General features: G+C 34.1%; 1 protein-coding gene across 2 annotated transcripts; it reads left to right on the top strand.

Annotated features, from left to right (window-relative positions):
* Window positions 1-2,270: 2,270 nt before the first annotated feature.
* On the top strand, window positions 2,271-3,642 carry LOC123894814 (LOB domain-containing protein 12-like). Of its 2 annotated transcripts, XM_045944889.1 has the most exons (3): window positions 2,271-2,481; window positions 2,839-3,123; window positions 3,346-3,642. In XM_045944889.1, the coding sequence occupies exons 1-3, from the start codon at window positions 2,320-2,322 to the stop codon at window positions 3,352-3,354; spliced, it is 456 nt and encodes a 151-aa protein (XP_045800845.1). In that variant the 5' UTR covers window positions 2,271-2,319; the 3' UTR covers window positions 3,355-3,642. The 2 variants fall into 2 exon arrangements, with proteins under 2 accessions (XP_045800845.1, XP_045800844.1); XM_045944888.1 differs by lacking the exon at window positions 3,346-3,642 and having other exon boundaries at window positions 2,839-3,195.
* Window positions 3,643-14,771: the final 11,129 nt, after the last annotated feature.

The raw sequence follows: 14,771 nt of genomic DNA on the forward strand, positions 1-14,771 counted from the left end.
TAATAGACTCAGTCACATTACCGTTAACCAACACTGAGTAATCCACTGTCTCAACACATAACATGATCCAACTAATCCACTGATTGGAGAAACCCATCTTTGACATAGTGCCTCGGAGATAATTCCGAAAGCTAGTTAGTTATTTATACTTTCATTGTTATGGCTCCACGTTTTCTTACTCAATAAATTAACTTAACGGTGACGTCATTTCCTTAATGGCGATGGAGGAGACCCATTTTTCTTTTTAGTGGATCGGGTTAATTGTCCAACCCGATTCAATATTCATACCATGGTGCAGATAGTAACTACTGACCACTACAAGGAAATGAAAAAATTTCTTCCTACCCCTACAATTATCCCCCTACCCCTACAAATTACTTAAAATTCCCATTTTAACTCTTTGTAGAATAAAACTCATCCTTGTAAAAAATAAAAAATAAATAAAACTCATCCCACCCTTTATATTAAATAAAACTCATTCTTGTGAATAAATAAATAAATAAAGTTCCTACCGTGATTTGTTTTCCTTTTTTATATTAAAAATAAATGTTTAATTTTTAGTAAAAAAATAAATGTTTAATTTTTCAACTTTGTAGTGTTAAGCCCTTGGGTGTGGTTTTTTTTTTTGGGTAAGAGCCCTCGGGTGTGTGTATGTGTTTTTTATTTTAATTTTTTCACATGTCATGCAGTCCACGCGGTTCGGTTTGAATCGGCTATCAGATAAAAAGTAATTCGATGCAAAGAAAAAATAGCATGCGGTTTGGTTCAATTTTTGGATGACTAAAAGAAATATCTGATCCAATCCAATTTCATGCGGTTTACTTCGGTTTTTAAATAAACACTAATTAAATATTTGTAATATAAAAAATATATTTTATCTGAAACTATTAAAAAAGAAAATTAAGCAAGCAACTAATTATATATGATACTTGATAGACCGTTCAAAAAGCCATATATTCTTGTTGTAAGGGGAAATCAAACAACATTTTGCAGAAGGAAAACAACCAATAAATTTTTTAGGATTGTTCACTAGTCATGCTGTTATGACACTTCAATTTTCATATGCACCAAGAGACTATGGATTTGGAGTAATTACAAAACATATAAAAAAAAAAATTAAAATCAACATATAATAGGTTAATGTAATATATCATATTAATAAAAAGAAAAATAAGTATTAACATATATTTATGCGGAACCAACTTGGGGTTGGTTTAGTGGTGGTTGCTTGGGTCTTCAAATATGTTCCTCTCAAGGTCTCAGGTTTGATTCCCCCTGGTGTCAATTTCGGTGGGCTAAGTCCATACAGAGCAAAAAACTGGCTTTAAATAGGGCCCCCGCAAGTGGGCGGTGGGATTGGTCCCCTTGGATTAGTCAGTCCTGAGGCCGGATACAAAGTTTTCAAAAAAAAAAATACATATATGTATGCGGTTTGGTTCGGTTTGGATCAGTTTTGAAAAATCAATCCAAAATCTGATTCGATCCAGCGGTTTTTACAAAATAACATCCAAATACATCCAAAATTATTCGATTTTTTGTGATTTTCTATTTTTTTGAATCTGTTTTTAATTGGATTGGTTTAAATTTGAGCACCCCTACCTAAATAGACGTGTTTGCTTGATTAAAAAAAAATAGATGTGTTTGCTAGAAATTTTAGTGGATTTAAAATTCTAAGCAATTTAAATGGTTGTATTTTTGAATTACCATTATTTATAAATGTGTGTGTTTGTATAGAGTAATAGAAAATTTTTATTCTAAATATTTTGGTCCACTTTTATAAATTTGATTTTTGTTACCAATTTGCAATTTTAAAAAATTAGGGGTCAATTTGTAATTTTTAAAATATTATAGGGGTTGCTTTGAAAATTTTGAAATATATGGGAGAATGAAATTTCAAATTCCTAATATTTTTTGGTGTCTTTTGAATTTTTTAAATTTAACTTGGAGTTATATGAGAAAAAAAATAAGATAAAGAATTAAAGTGTTACATATAAGATAAAAGACTCCCCTCCGTAAAAAAAAAAACAAAAAAACTGATAAAAGACTCATATATTTCACCCTAAACAAATTACTTGAACATTACTTGAACTCTGAACCTCACTCAACCGGTGGAGCTACCCATCCTACCCAAGTTGAGTCTACTTTGATAGTAATACAGTACTGTTTATTTGTTCAAGGTAGCACTAGCAGGCTAGCAGCCATATAGTCTCACCCGCCGATGGCCATTTATTGGATTATAAATACAGACTCTCTCAATTTACAACTCCAATTCTTCTCCTCTTTGTGTCTTCCCCTGTTTCCTCTGTTTTTCATTATCAAATGGGTGGTAATACTAATTCCCCTTGTGCTTCATGCAAACTCCTTAGACGCCGTTGTGCTAAGGATTGCATTTTTTCTCCTTATTTCCCTTCAAATGATCCTCAAAAGTTTGCAATTGTTCACAAAGTTTTTGGTGCCAGCAACGTTAGCAAAATGCTCCAGGTACCTCATCCATACATACTTTTGGACTCTCTCTTGAAAAAAAATAAATAAATCATAGTTTATATCTAATCTATCTTGTCTGTATTATAAGTCAGATACATTAATTATTGAATGAACCTTAAGAGTAAACTTTTACTCATATATGAGACCAGAGGGAGTATTTCTTTCCCTGGGGAATCCAAACATACACTGATACCGGATGTATTTTATCTGGTATCTAAATTTTGTGTCCAAATATCAATGCTAATTTTAAAGAGGAAGAGTAATATTTTAGGTTTGATTTTATTTTCTTTTTGGGTTTTGAGTATTGATCCTTTTGGCTAAAAAAAGTTATTGACATGTTGTATAATATTACAGGAACTTCCTATTCAACAGAGATCAGATGCAGTAAGCAGTTTAGTGTATGAAGCACATGCAAGAGTGAAGGATCCTGTTTATGGTTGTGTTGGAGCCATATCTTACCTTCAAAACCAAGTTTCGGATCTTCAAATGCAGCTTGCAGTAGCTCAAGCAGAGATACTATGTCTCCAGATGCAACATGAGCCTGTAATGCAAAATCCCGATATTGCCCTTGATCACAAATCTTCTTACCTTCTCCAAAATGATCTTCCTCAGTACCTCAACTTTCCATCTTCAAGCAATGTAATTCATTATGATTCTCTTTCAAGAGGGAGCATTTTTTGATATCATGTGGTTTCTTGAATAAAAATTGTTCACATGTTTCTTTTTTTTTTATTAACTGTCTGATTCTTAAGAGAACTGCCTCGATAATTTAGAGTTCAGCCGTGAAATATGTAAAGTCTTGTCAAGAATTATTTTTGCTAGAATAATGATTTCGATAATTTTTCTTTTATCTCTATGCAGAGGAATTGATGAGGTACTAGAGTCAACTATGGCACGTGATTATGTACTACTGATGAAGTAATTTAGAGTGTTCTAAATCAGTGAAATAACATTAAGTTAATGATCAAGATGCTTCAAACATCAATGTTTTCAGATGAGGGTCGGTGTGGTCTTTTTTAAAAAATGGCAAACATTCTGATAATTGGTTACTACTAGTAACATGTTTCTAGCAAACATAAGAACGTTTTGTTTTATACTAAAGTTATAATTTAGTTGCTTATTGTTTTGTTAACAGACATATCACATGGAACATCTATGAAACTAAGGGAAAATAAAATAAGGTGTGTCTGATCTATTGACTTTTTTTAGAAAAAGGGTGAACAAGATAATTTTAATTGTTAGTGGTTAACGCCATGAGGGTAGCTGCATCGATCATTATGAGTTTGGCAATATTATAGAAGAATGTCGTAAAATGCTAGGAAATGATGCAAACTTTAAGATAAGTTTTGTTAAGAGGCACGCCAGTTTTGTCGCTCATACACTTGTGAGGGCGTCAAAAAACTATGCTCGTTCTTAGTCCTTTGATTTGATACCATCTTGTTTTTTTTTCCGGCTTTTCACCACCAGTTGAATCTGGTTCGGGGGTCAGTTCTGGCATCAAGTGGTTCCAGCCCCCTCCCGATCGCAGTTGTGGGGGATCAAACCGCGGTCCTCCCTACCAAGTTCAGCACCAATCACCACTGAACCAACTAACGATTGGTGATACCATCTTGTTTTATTACTATATATATATATATATATAAATCCGAGATAGTTATGGAATTGCCTATCTAAACTCTAATTCACAAACCAATGAAAACCTTTTATTTAGCCACATCATCCACTTACATTCATTTAATGTGGGGTACTAATTGTAATTATTATTATTATTATTATTATTATTATTATTATTATTATTATTATTATTATTATTATTATTATTGTTGTTGTTGTTTTTGGTTATTATTCATTTTAATCTTTTGTGTTCATTTTATTATTTTATTGTTTTTTTTTCAAAATAGTTAATGTTTTTGTTAATAATCTTTTGTCTAATCTTTGTAAATATAAGAAGTTGGTCGATTGTCAAAACTACTTTAAAAAAAATTAGATAAAATAAAATTTACTAATGATTGTTATGCCCTGTATGATTTTTATCATATTCGATATTTGAGTATGAGTTAAGTTGGTTTATCTTTGCTCCAATAAGTTTCAAATTAATATAAATGTCAAATTCGATAACGCAGTATTTTTTTTGGTAAGGGATAATGAAGACTCCAATAAGTTTCAAATTAATATCTTTGCTCCTATTGTTTCAATTTTAAATTTACTACTTATACAAATAATTTTTTGATGTTATACTATAAAATAACGCATAAGACCCGTGCATCGCACGGGTAAGTGTCTAGTGTTGATGAATGAAATAATATGGTTTAATGTTCGTAAAAAAAAAGAAGATAATTTTAATTGTTTACGTCAAAAAGAGATAATTTTAATTGTTGTTATTTCTCCCACGTTTGTTTTCTTCTTCTTTTTATCTATAAATTCAATTTTTTGTATGTAACTCAAATTCAAATTATCACACTTTATTTGTTATTTTTCCCACGTTTTCTTTGTTTTTTTTATCTACAAATCCAATTTTTTGCATGTAACTCAAATTCAAATTACCCGCTTTATTTGTTACTTCTCCCACGTTTTTTTTTTCTTTTTGTCTACAAAACCAAATATTTTTGTATGTAACCCAAATTCAAATTATTTTTATACCAATTCAATTTTTTTTATTAAATAAAAATCAATTATTAAAAACACATCAATATAATTCTCTCTCTCTCTCTCTCACTATATATATATATATATATATATATATATATAGGGGGCTGCTAATTTAGACCCAGTTGGGTCTAAATTAGCAAGGTGCACCTTTTGAGTTGGACAAAAATACCCATTTTTTAATTTTTTGGAAGAATAGAGCAACAGGGGCATTTCTGTAATTTTACGCAACAGTACACGCGCCCCCACTTCTTTTTCCCCCCAGGACACGTGGCAGCGTGTTAGTGGCCAAGATCAGCGCGCGTGCATCACACGCGCCGACAAACGCGCGTGGTGCTTGCTGGATGACGCGGAGAGAGAAAATTCTGAAAAAGGCAGGCCACGTGTCATGATGTGATTGGCTGCGTTAATTTTTTTCCATTTTATACTTTAAACTCGATTATTTCGTCGTAAATTAATTTTTTATTTTTTATTTTTTATACCAAAATTCATAATTTTTTTTCTCTACAAATAGAGACTTGGTTTGTTTGATTTGGACACCGAAAAAAAAACGCAATTTTTCACTACTTTAAACTCGATTATTTCGTCGTAAATTAATTTTTTATTTTTTATACCAAAATTCATAATTTTTTTTTCTCTACAAATAGAGACTTGGTTCGTTTGATTTGGACACAGAAAAAAAAAACCCAATTTTTCACTACCTTAATCTCATCAAATAACTAATAATCAACTTACTGAAACCATTCTACCAGCAAAATGGTTTCAGATTACAACTCTCTGAAACCATTCTACCAGATAAATGGTTTCAGAAGCAAACACAATTAATAAATTACTCACTGAAACCATTCTACCAGTAAAATGGTTTCAGAATACAACTATGTGCAACCATTCTACAAGCTAAATGGTTTCAGAAGCAAATAACTAATAATCAACTTACTGAAACCATTCTACCAGCAAAATGGTTTCAGATTACAACTCTCTGAAACCATTGTACCAGATAAATGGTTTCAGAATACAACTATGTGCAATCATTCTACAAGCTAAATGGTTTCAGAAGCAAATAACTAATAATCAACTTACTGAAACCATTCTACCAGCAAAATGGTTTCAGATTACAACTCTCTGAAACCATTCTACCAGATAAATGGTTTCAGAAGCAAACACAATTAATAAATTACTCACTGAAACCATTCTACCAGTAAAATGGTTTCAGAATACAACTATGTGCAACCATTCTACAAGCTAAATGGTTTCAGAAGCAAATAACTAATAATCAACTTACTGAAACCATTCTACCAGCAAAATGGTTTCAAATTACAACTCTCTGAAACCATTCTACCAGATAAATGGTTTCAGAAGCAAACACAATTAATAAATTACTCACTGAAACCATTCTACCAGTAAAATGGTTTCAGAATACAACTATGTGCAACCATTCTACAAGCTAAATGGTTTCAGAAGCAAATAACTAATAATCAACTTACTGAAACCATTCTACCAGCAAAATGGTTTCAGATTACAACTCTCTGAAACCATTCTACCATATAAATGGTTTCAGAAGGATTTCGGTGTCCAAATCAAACGAACCAAGTCTCTATTTGTAGGGAAAAAAAAATTATGAATTTTGGTATAAAAAATAAAAAATAAAAAATTAATTTACGACGAAATAATCGAGTTTAAAGTAGTGAAAAATTGCGTTTTTTTTTCGGTGTCCAAATCAAACGAACCAAGTCTCTATTTGTAGAGAAAAAAAAATTATGAATTTTGGTATAAAAAATAAAAAATAAAAAATTAATTTACGACAAAATAATCGAGTTTAAAGTATAAAATGAAAAAAATCACGCAGACCCATTCATATGCTGACACGTGGCTGCCTTTTTCAAAAGCAAAATTTTCTCTCTCCAGCTTATATTCTAGTGTGGCGCAGACAGGATGATCTGATAGATCAGGATGATCTGGGATGTCTGATTGATCAGACAGTCTTAATGAGATCACATCTTGGCTGTCTGATGGAAATCAACGGTCTGTAACCATGGTCCTTCCGTACGCGCGCGACACTGGATCCACGTCTATTAATTGTTTAAGAAGGTGGGGCGCGTGTTGTTATTTTTTTTTTTATGTAAAATTACAGAAATGCCCCTGTTGCTCTATTCTTTCAAAAATTAAAAGAATGGGTATTTTGGTCCAACTCAAAAGGTGCACCTTGCTAACTTAGACCTAACTAGGGTCTAAGTTAGAAAACCCCTATATATATATATATATTGTCTTTCTCCGGTGGATTTTAAAATTATTTTTGGGACTGAACAAATTAGGACTAAATGATTGGACAAAAATTGTAATTCTTGTGTCTCACTAAATCACAACACAATTTTTTGTCCTCCGTACAAGTTGTCTAAAATATAAAAATAATTTTTTGTGCACTAAATATTAAATAAGAAAAAATTTGTTCAATATATTAAACGTTTTTCTTGTGTTGTTCTGTCAAATACTTGAAGATGCATGATGAAACAAAAAAAATTTGAATTGTTTTTTTATACCAGTTTTAAACCTTTTCATTATTAAACACGTTAAAATTAAGTTCTTTATAAACAAAGTAAAACAGAAATAGAATAAAGGAAGAAACAACACGGTATTTTTATACAGGTTCACTACTCAACTGATAGCTAGTTGAGTGCACACTATCCAAAGTGACTTTATCTTCTAACCTTAGAGGGAGTTCCTCAATTATAATCCAACGATAATTACATTACTAAGATATACACATATTCTAGATTTCCTTATCTCAAACAAGAGAATTTTCACCTAGTGACCACCCTCACCAGGATTTCTTGTCTCACATGGGAGGACTTCCTTGTTTGAAACAAGTTGTTGCCACTATTGGGAGGGTTACATCAAGTGTGAGTTTTATCAATGTGATACAAAGTCATATTAATTCAATTTGTATATATAATAAAAATCTTATATTAATTCAATTTGTATTGATCACAACCTAATTGATTTACATTATTATCTAAGTTAACTCTCAACGGAGACGCCTAGAAGACAATGTAAATCAAATAGGCAATGCTCGTATAGAAGACATCTGGAAATCGTCCCCTATTCTTTTAGGCAACGTTTTTCATGGTTCAGGCAACAATTGTCAACTGTTGTCAGAGGCAAGAATTTTGTTGAAAAAAAAAATAGTTATAGTTTGAATATATATATATATGACAATGACGGAGAGGATTATCTCTCGTGGTCATATCACCGGAGATGATCCAACGTTAAAATCCACTTTTTTTTTTTTGTTATGATTGAACACTTGTAAAAAAAAATTAAAAATAAATGGTTTGAATTTGATGGAAGAAAAAAGTGACTAGAGACAATCTCTACAATGACAATATACTTACTTGCATAACAAATTTTCCCACTGCAACTTGCAAGCAATCCGTTTACTTGAAGCAATATGCTATATATATATATATATATATATATATATATATATATATATATATATATATATATATTAATTTGCAACCCATATCCATTTGTATCCCTAGCTAGCTATTATATACAGTGTCTATTGGTTGTGCTTGGCTGTTGAAAGGCCAGCATGCTTCGTGATGATGCATAATAAACCATATGCGGTTAGTAATATCATAACTATCGTTTTCTCCACCATCTGAATTCTAAAGTGGTGATGGAAAAAGGCTAGGGCAAAACAATTGGCGCAGTCATTCCATGTTCATAGCCTTATTGAGGATAAATTAGCTGGCTGGCTAGCTAGCTAGCTATAGATATTAATCTTTTATTATTCATGTATAAGGAGAAAACTAGTTTCAGCGTAACGCCAAGGGCACCATAATCATATATACAACTTTCACCAAAGACTTGGGGAAATACATTCATTTATAGGGAAAAAAAAACCTTGTCGATAAATCTTAACTAAACTGGCAAAATGTCGAAATTATTAGGTCGATCCGACACCGTGTTTGGGGTTCGAATTTTGATTCCTCCATTTTATATATGTGAGTTTCTAATAACTTGGCATTTTTTTTATCTATTAAAAAAAACATTGAAAGGTTGCGCCACGGTACAGGTCAATCAGCAAAACTAGATACCCAAAATAACTCAAATCCAATCATGATTAGGTCAAACTCAAACTGAATAACCTAAGTCTATGGATATAATTTTTTTAAGAATTGATTTTGCTATACCGGAATGTTTAGTAATGCAGTTTATTGTTCGTCTGCATTTTATTCATGTATAATTATATATCTTAAATATGCATATAATTTACATCTTTAAAAAATGTCCTTTAAAAAGTTCGATAGTTTAAACTCTTGAATCAAATTTGTTGACATGTCATTTATTATTATTATTATTATTATTATTATTATTATTATTATTATTATTATTATTATTATTATTATTATAATAAATTGGAACAATTTTTATCATACAAGTTTTTTTATTACCTTTTTTTTTTAACATCAAAAGTATATTATATATAGGAGTTGGGTTATTTAAACACAAATTTGGCCAACACGTATTTAACATTGTATAAGGTACCGTTTGGCCTAACTTTTTTTCCTCTTCTTTTGAGCTTATGCAAACAGCTTATGCAATATAAATTAGGTTTTATGTTATTTTATAAGTTCATACTAGTCAAAATTGCATTTTTATAAGCTATTTTATCATAAACTACCTTTAAAAACTTAATACATAAAAATTGCATAAGCTATTTGCATAAGCTCAAAAGAAGAGGAAAAAAAGTTAGGCCAAACGGTACCTAAATACAAGAGGGAATGAATGTGAACGTAAATCTGTAAAAAACAATATATTATTTTAAAAATGAAAAAGTGTATATTTGTCCAATTTGTGTCTAAAAATTGTGTTTATATATCATTTTTGTTATATATAGGATGGGTAAGAGAGTACAAGAAGTACTACACCCACAATTTGGGATTAAGTACAAGGGGTACTAGATCCAAGCCACAAAAGAAAAGCAATTAGATAAAATTCTAAGAGTGGCACAGAAAGATATAGGGTCCTATCTAAATATATAATCCATTGGATTAGTGCTCCATTCATAATAAATACATGTCCCACCCTTTTTTTTCCACCAACCACTTCCAAGAAGTCATTTTGATTGCGTCGAAACATTCTTCAAGCATCGGGACCTTTGAAGAGAATATGAAGTCGTTCCTTGCTCTCCAAATAATCCACATCATTGCGTGTCACACCATTAACAACCCCTTTAGCCCTTTACCGCGCCCCGCCGCCAAACAAAACATTCCCATCATTACAACGGGATCCGGATGTACCAACGAGCTAAAGCCAAACCACTTAAAAAATTTATACCACAATTCACTAGCAAAGGGACATGTTCCAAATAAATGGCTCTCGGATTCCATAATTGATGGACACCACAAGCAATTTGATTGTTGGGAACCGGAGAAAATTCCCCGTTTAAAGAGGTTTCCTTTTGTTGGTAATCAACCAAGAAAGAGTTGCCAAGTGAAAACTAACACTTTTGAGGGAGCATAACTTTTCCAAAGGTGTTCCAAGAGTGATAGCTTTTCATCGTCAAAGTTACCGGAGGTGGTGAGATAGAGTTGGATAAATAACTATAAATTGAGTTAACCGTGAACGTACCTCATGTGGAATGGTGACATTTCCACTCATCATCCATTGTTAATAAATGGACTTGAATCAACAATTGTTCCAAGTCCCCGACTAAATCTTCTTCCCACATAAATAGGTTCCTCCTCCATTTGAGATCCCACTTCCAAACTTGCCCGTCCCACTTCCCCACATCCCGGACAAAACTCTCTTTTTGCTCCGACACTTGGAATAAGCTCGGGAATACATCTTTAAGTTTTGCGGTACCCACCCAAACATCACTCCAAAAAAGTATGTTATTCCCGTTACCAAGCTTCTTGAAGAATATCCGTTGGAGTCAATCAACACCAGCTACTTTCCCGGCTTTGAGAATGTCCTTCCACCATAATGAGTCACTTACTCTCGGTTGCTCCCGAAAAACGCACTCCCCAAGATCCCTTCCTCTACCATATTTAACTTGGATAATTCCTTTACAAAATGGTTCTCTCTCCGAAAGAAGTCGCCATCTCAATTTAGTCAACAATATGATATTCATGAATCTTAAGTCTTTAACTCCTAAGCCACCTTGATTCTTGGGCCTACAAACATCCTCCCATTTAACCCAACTAATTTTGATTTTGTCCGATGCCCCACCCCAAAGAAAGTTTCTTTGTATAGCGATCAAGGTTCTCCACACGCTTGTTGGCATCTTAAAGAAGGATAGGTAAAAGATTGGTATAGCCGCCAACACCGAGTTGATTAAAACCACCCGCCCACCAAGACTAACATACCTATTCCTCCAAGAAGAGAGCCGACTTTTTACCACATCAATAACCGGCTTCCAAGTTGAAGCTCTTCTTGGATTAGCTCCCACCGTAAGTCAAGATATATAAAGGGGAATTTCTATTCTACATTTTAGGAAGCTCGCCGCCAAATCAAGGAACCCGTCTTCAAGGTTGATTCCAAAAAGCTTACTCTTATGAAAGTTGACTTTAAGACCGGAGATGAGCTCAAACCACCTTAATATAGCTTTCATACACCATAAATTTTTCACACACGCCTCCCCAATGAATAGAGTATCATCCGCATATTGTAGATGGGACAAAACAATGTTGGGCTCTCCTATTTTAATTCTTTTGAAAAAGCCAAGTTCATCCGCTTTCCTCATTAGCCCTCCAAGACCTTCCGCCACTAACAAAAACAAAAATGGTGCAAGTGGATCGACTTGCTTAAGGCCCTTACTAATATTGATTTGCTCCGTTGGGCACCCGTTAACTAGGACCAAAAGACTCCCCGCAAAAATGCAAGCTTTCATCCAACCCCTCCATTTGTTATCAAAACCAAATCCTTGCAACATGTAGTCCAAAAAGCTCCAATTTACCGAGTCGTAGGCTTTTTCGAAGTCAACCTTAAATATCACACACATCTTCTTGGTTCTCTTCACCCAATCAACAACTTCATTCACTACTAAAACACCATCCACTAGATACCTACCCTTGATAAAAGCGGATTGTGTTTTTGGAATGAGAGAGTCCATCATGGTTTCGGACTGGGGCTTTTATTCCCATCAGCTTCCTCCACCACACACCTCACCTCCTCCTCCAAGAATCTCCTCACTAGACTCTCATTTTGGTTCCTTGAGAGTTGTGGAAAGTTGATACCATCCAATCGCGGTCTCTCCCATTCCACCTCTGAAAACAACCTTGAGAAATGTCTCACGACTTCCGTACGGACCTCAAGTGGTTTTTCTATCCAACCTACTCCACTTTGAAGAGCCACTATTGCATTTGACCTCTTTAGGCTATTAATACAAGCGTGGAAATAACCCGTATTTACATCCCCTTCTTTCAACCATCTAGCTCTTGATCGTTGAAAAAGAGTTCTATCCTTGCTTAGAAGTAGTAATCGAATCTCCGAGAAGTATCGTTTTTGCTCCGCGTTTTCCTCCTCCGAAAGACCCTCACCTTCCCTTTTAATATCCAACCTATCTATCTCACGGGATAAGTTCGCCACCTTCGCCTCCAATTCCCCATAGACCTCCTTGTTCCAACACTTTAAAACATTCTTCAAGGCCTTCAAATTTCCTTTCACAATGTACACCTTCCAACCTTGTGTCTCCACCGATGACCAACCACTAAGCACAATTCCCTTGAACAGTTTATTGTTGAGCCAATGATTATTGAATCTAAAAGGTTTCGGACCCCAATCATGGTTCGAGTACCTCAAGATAATGGGGCAATGATCCGACACATCCCTTGAGAGGGCCCAAAGGTTTGTATCTCCCCACTCCTCCAACCAATTAGACGAGACCATAATTCGATCCAATCTACTCATACACCTCCAATTCGGTTGAACCCAAGTAAACTTTCTTCCAAAAAGCGGAAGGTCGCTTAATCCCAACCTTTGAAGAAAAATATTGAACCACATTGAGTCTTCAGATGAACCCGGGTAAGACATGCTTCCACTCCCTCTCTGCCTTTCCTCTTGCCCCATAATCGAGTTAAAATCTCCCAATACACACCAAAACTTCGCTGCCACACTTTGCTTTGCCACAAGGATATCCACCCAAAGTCTTTTTTTACCATTCAAATCGCACGGAGCATACACATTAAGAATTACATACTTCTTTTTTTCTCTTCCCCACTCTAGGAGGACTCCCATGTAACCTTGACCTTGGAATGACAATATGAAATCTCCTTTATTTTTATCCCACATATTAGTAGTCCCCCGCTTCTCCCAACGGAAGAACCACAACACCAACCCACATTATCTACACCCCAAAGCCTATGGCAAAAATTATTATCTACACTCTCTAATTTTGTTTCTTGAAGAGCAAGTATCTCCACCTTTTCATTTTTAATCAAATTTGTAATTCTCCTTCTTTTCAAACCCTCCCCTAGTCCCCTCACATTCCAGCTGCAAACTATCATTGATCACCCTTGTTTCCCTCCAAACCGTCCCCATGCGGAACATCCTTTTCCTTCATATCAATGAGTCTTTCAATCATCATTCTTCTATCTTCGTTACTCGAGACTCCAAGGTTAGTTCTGATATTAAAAAGCCTCTCTGCTTCTAATCTATAAGCGACAATTTCATCATTATAATTAGGGAGAGATTGTCCTCGTACAAGACACACCCTTACAGCCGATATTGGGATTGAACCGTTCTGGATTGTTGGCGGATTCACTCCCACCGAATTCTCCAAGACATTTTGGATTGGGTCAGTTTAGTTAAAATTCGACTTACTTGCACGACTGTCCCGGGTACCTCTGTATTTACGAACCTCCTTTCTTGGCCGAGATTCTTGAACAATGGCTGTAAACCGCGCACATCTGGTCGTAGCAGGGGTTTTTGATTTTTTTGACATTTGACTTTTTGCCCCGTCATTTTTCTTTTGCCTACTGGATTTCATTTTTTTGGGAACGAGATTTAAAGGGCCTGCTTGAAAAGACATTTTTGAAGGCCCGGGTACCTCCTTCTGCCAACTCTAATTCTGCCACCTCTAAGTCATTCAGAAATTGCACCTCTTCTTCTTCCTTTTCTATTATTGTTGTTAAAGGCCCAAAATAATTTTGATTAGAAGCCCATTTTGAGCAACTCCCTCTTACCAGCCCTTCTATTAACACCCTTTTTTTATATAATATTCAGCACCATTAGGCCCACTCTCACAACAGCCCAAATTTCTCTCTTTTATCTTATTATTATTATTATTATTATTATTATTATTATTATTATTATTATTATTTTGTTTTTTTGAACAAGTATTATTATTATTATTATTATTATTATTATTATATCTGGCCCCACACTCCACATCTGAATCATTTTCTTCTTCATAAATTAAAATCACTTTGGTTATCAAAAACAAAAAATCACTTTGCCCATTATCCATCTCTGCCCTAGGCACAACTCCCACCATTTTTCTACCTCCCTCTTGCTCGCCTATTGCCACCAAAGACTCACCTGCCTCTAGATTTATTCCTTGTATGGAAGGATTTTGCTGCTGCTCACCTAAAGTTGTCAGAGTATTCAGCGCAATTGTCTCATCTTCACTGCTG

Source organism: Trifolium pratense, linkage group LG7 (assembly GCF_020283565.1).
Source record: "Trifolium pratense cultivar HEN17-A07 linkage group LG7, ARS_RC_1.1, whole genome shotgun sequence".
Lineage (NCBI taxonomy): Eukaryota > Viridiplantae > Streptophyta > Magnoliopsida > Fabales > Fabaceae > Trifolium > Trifolium pratense.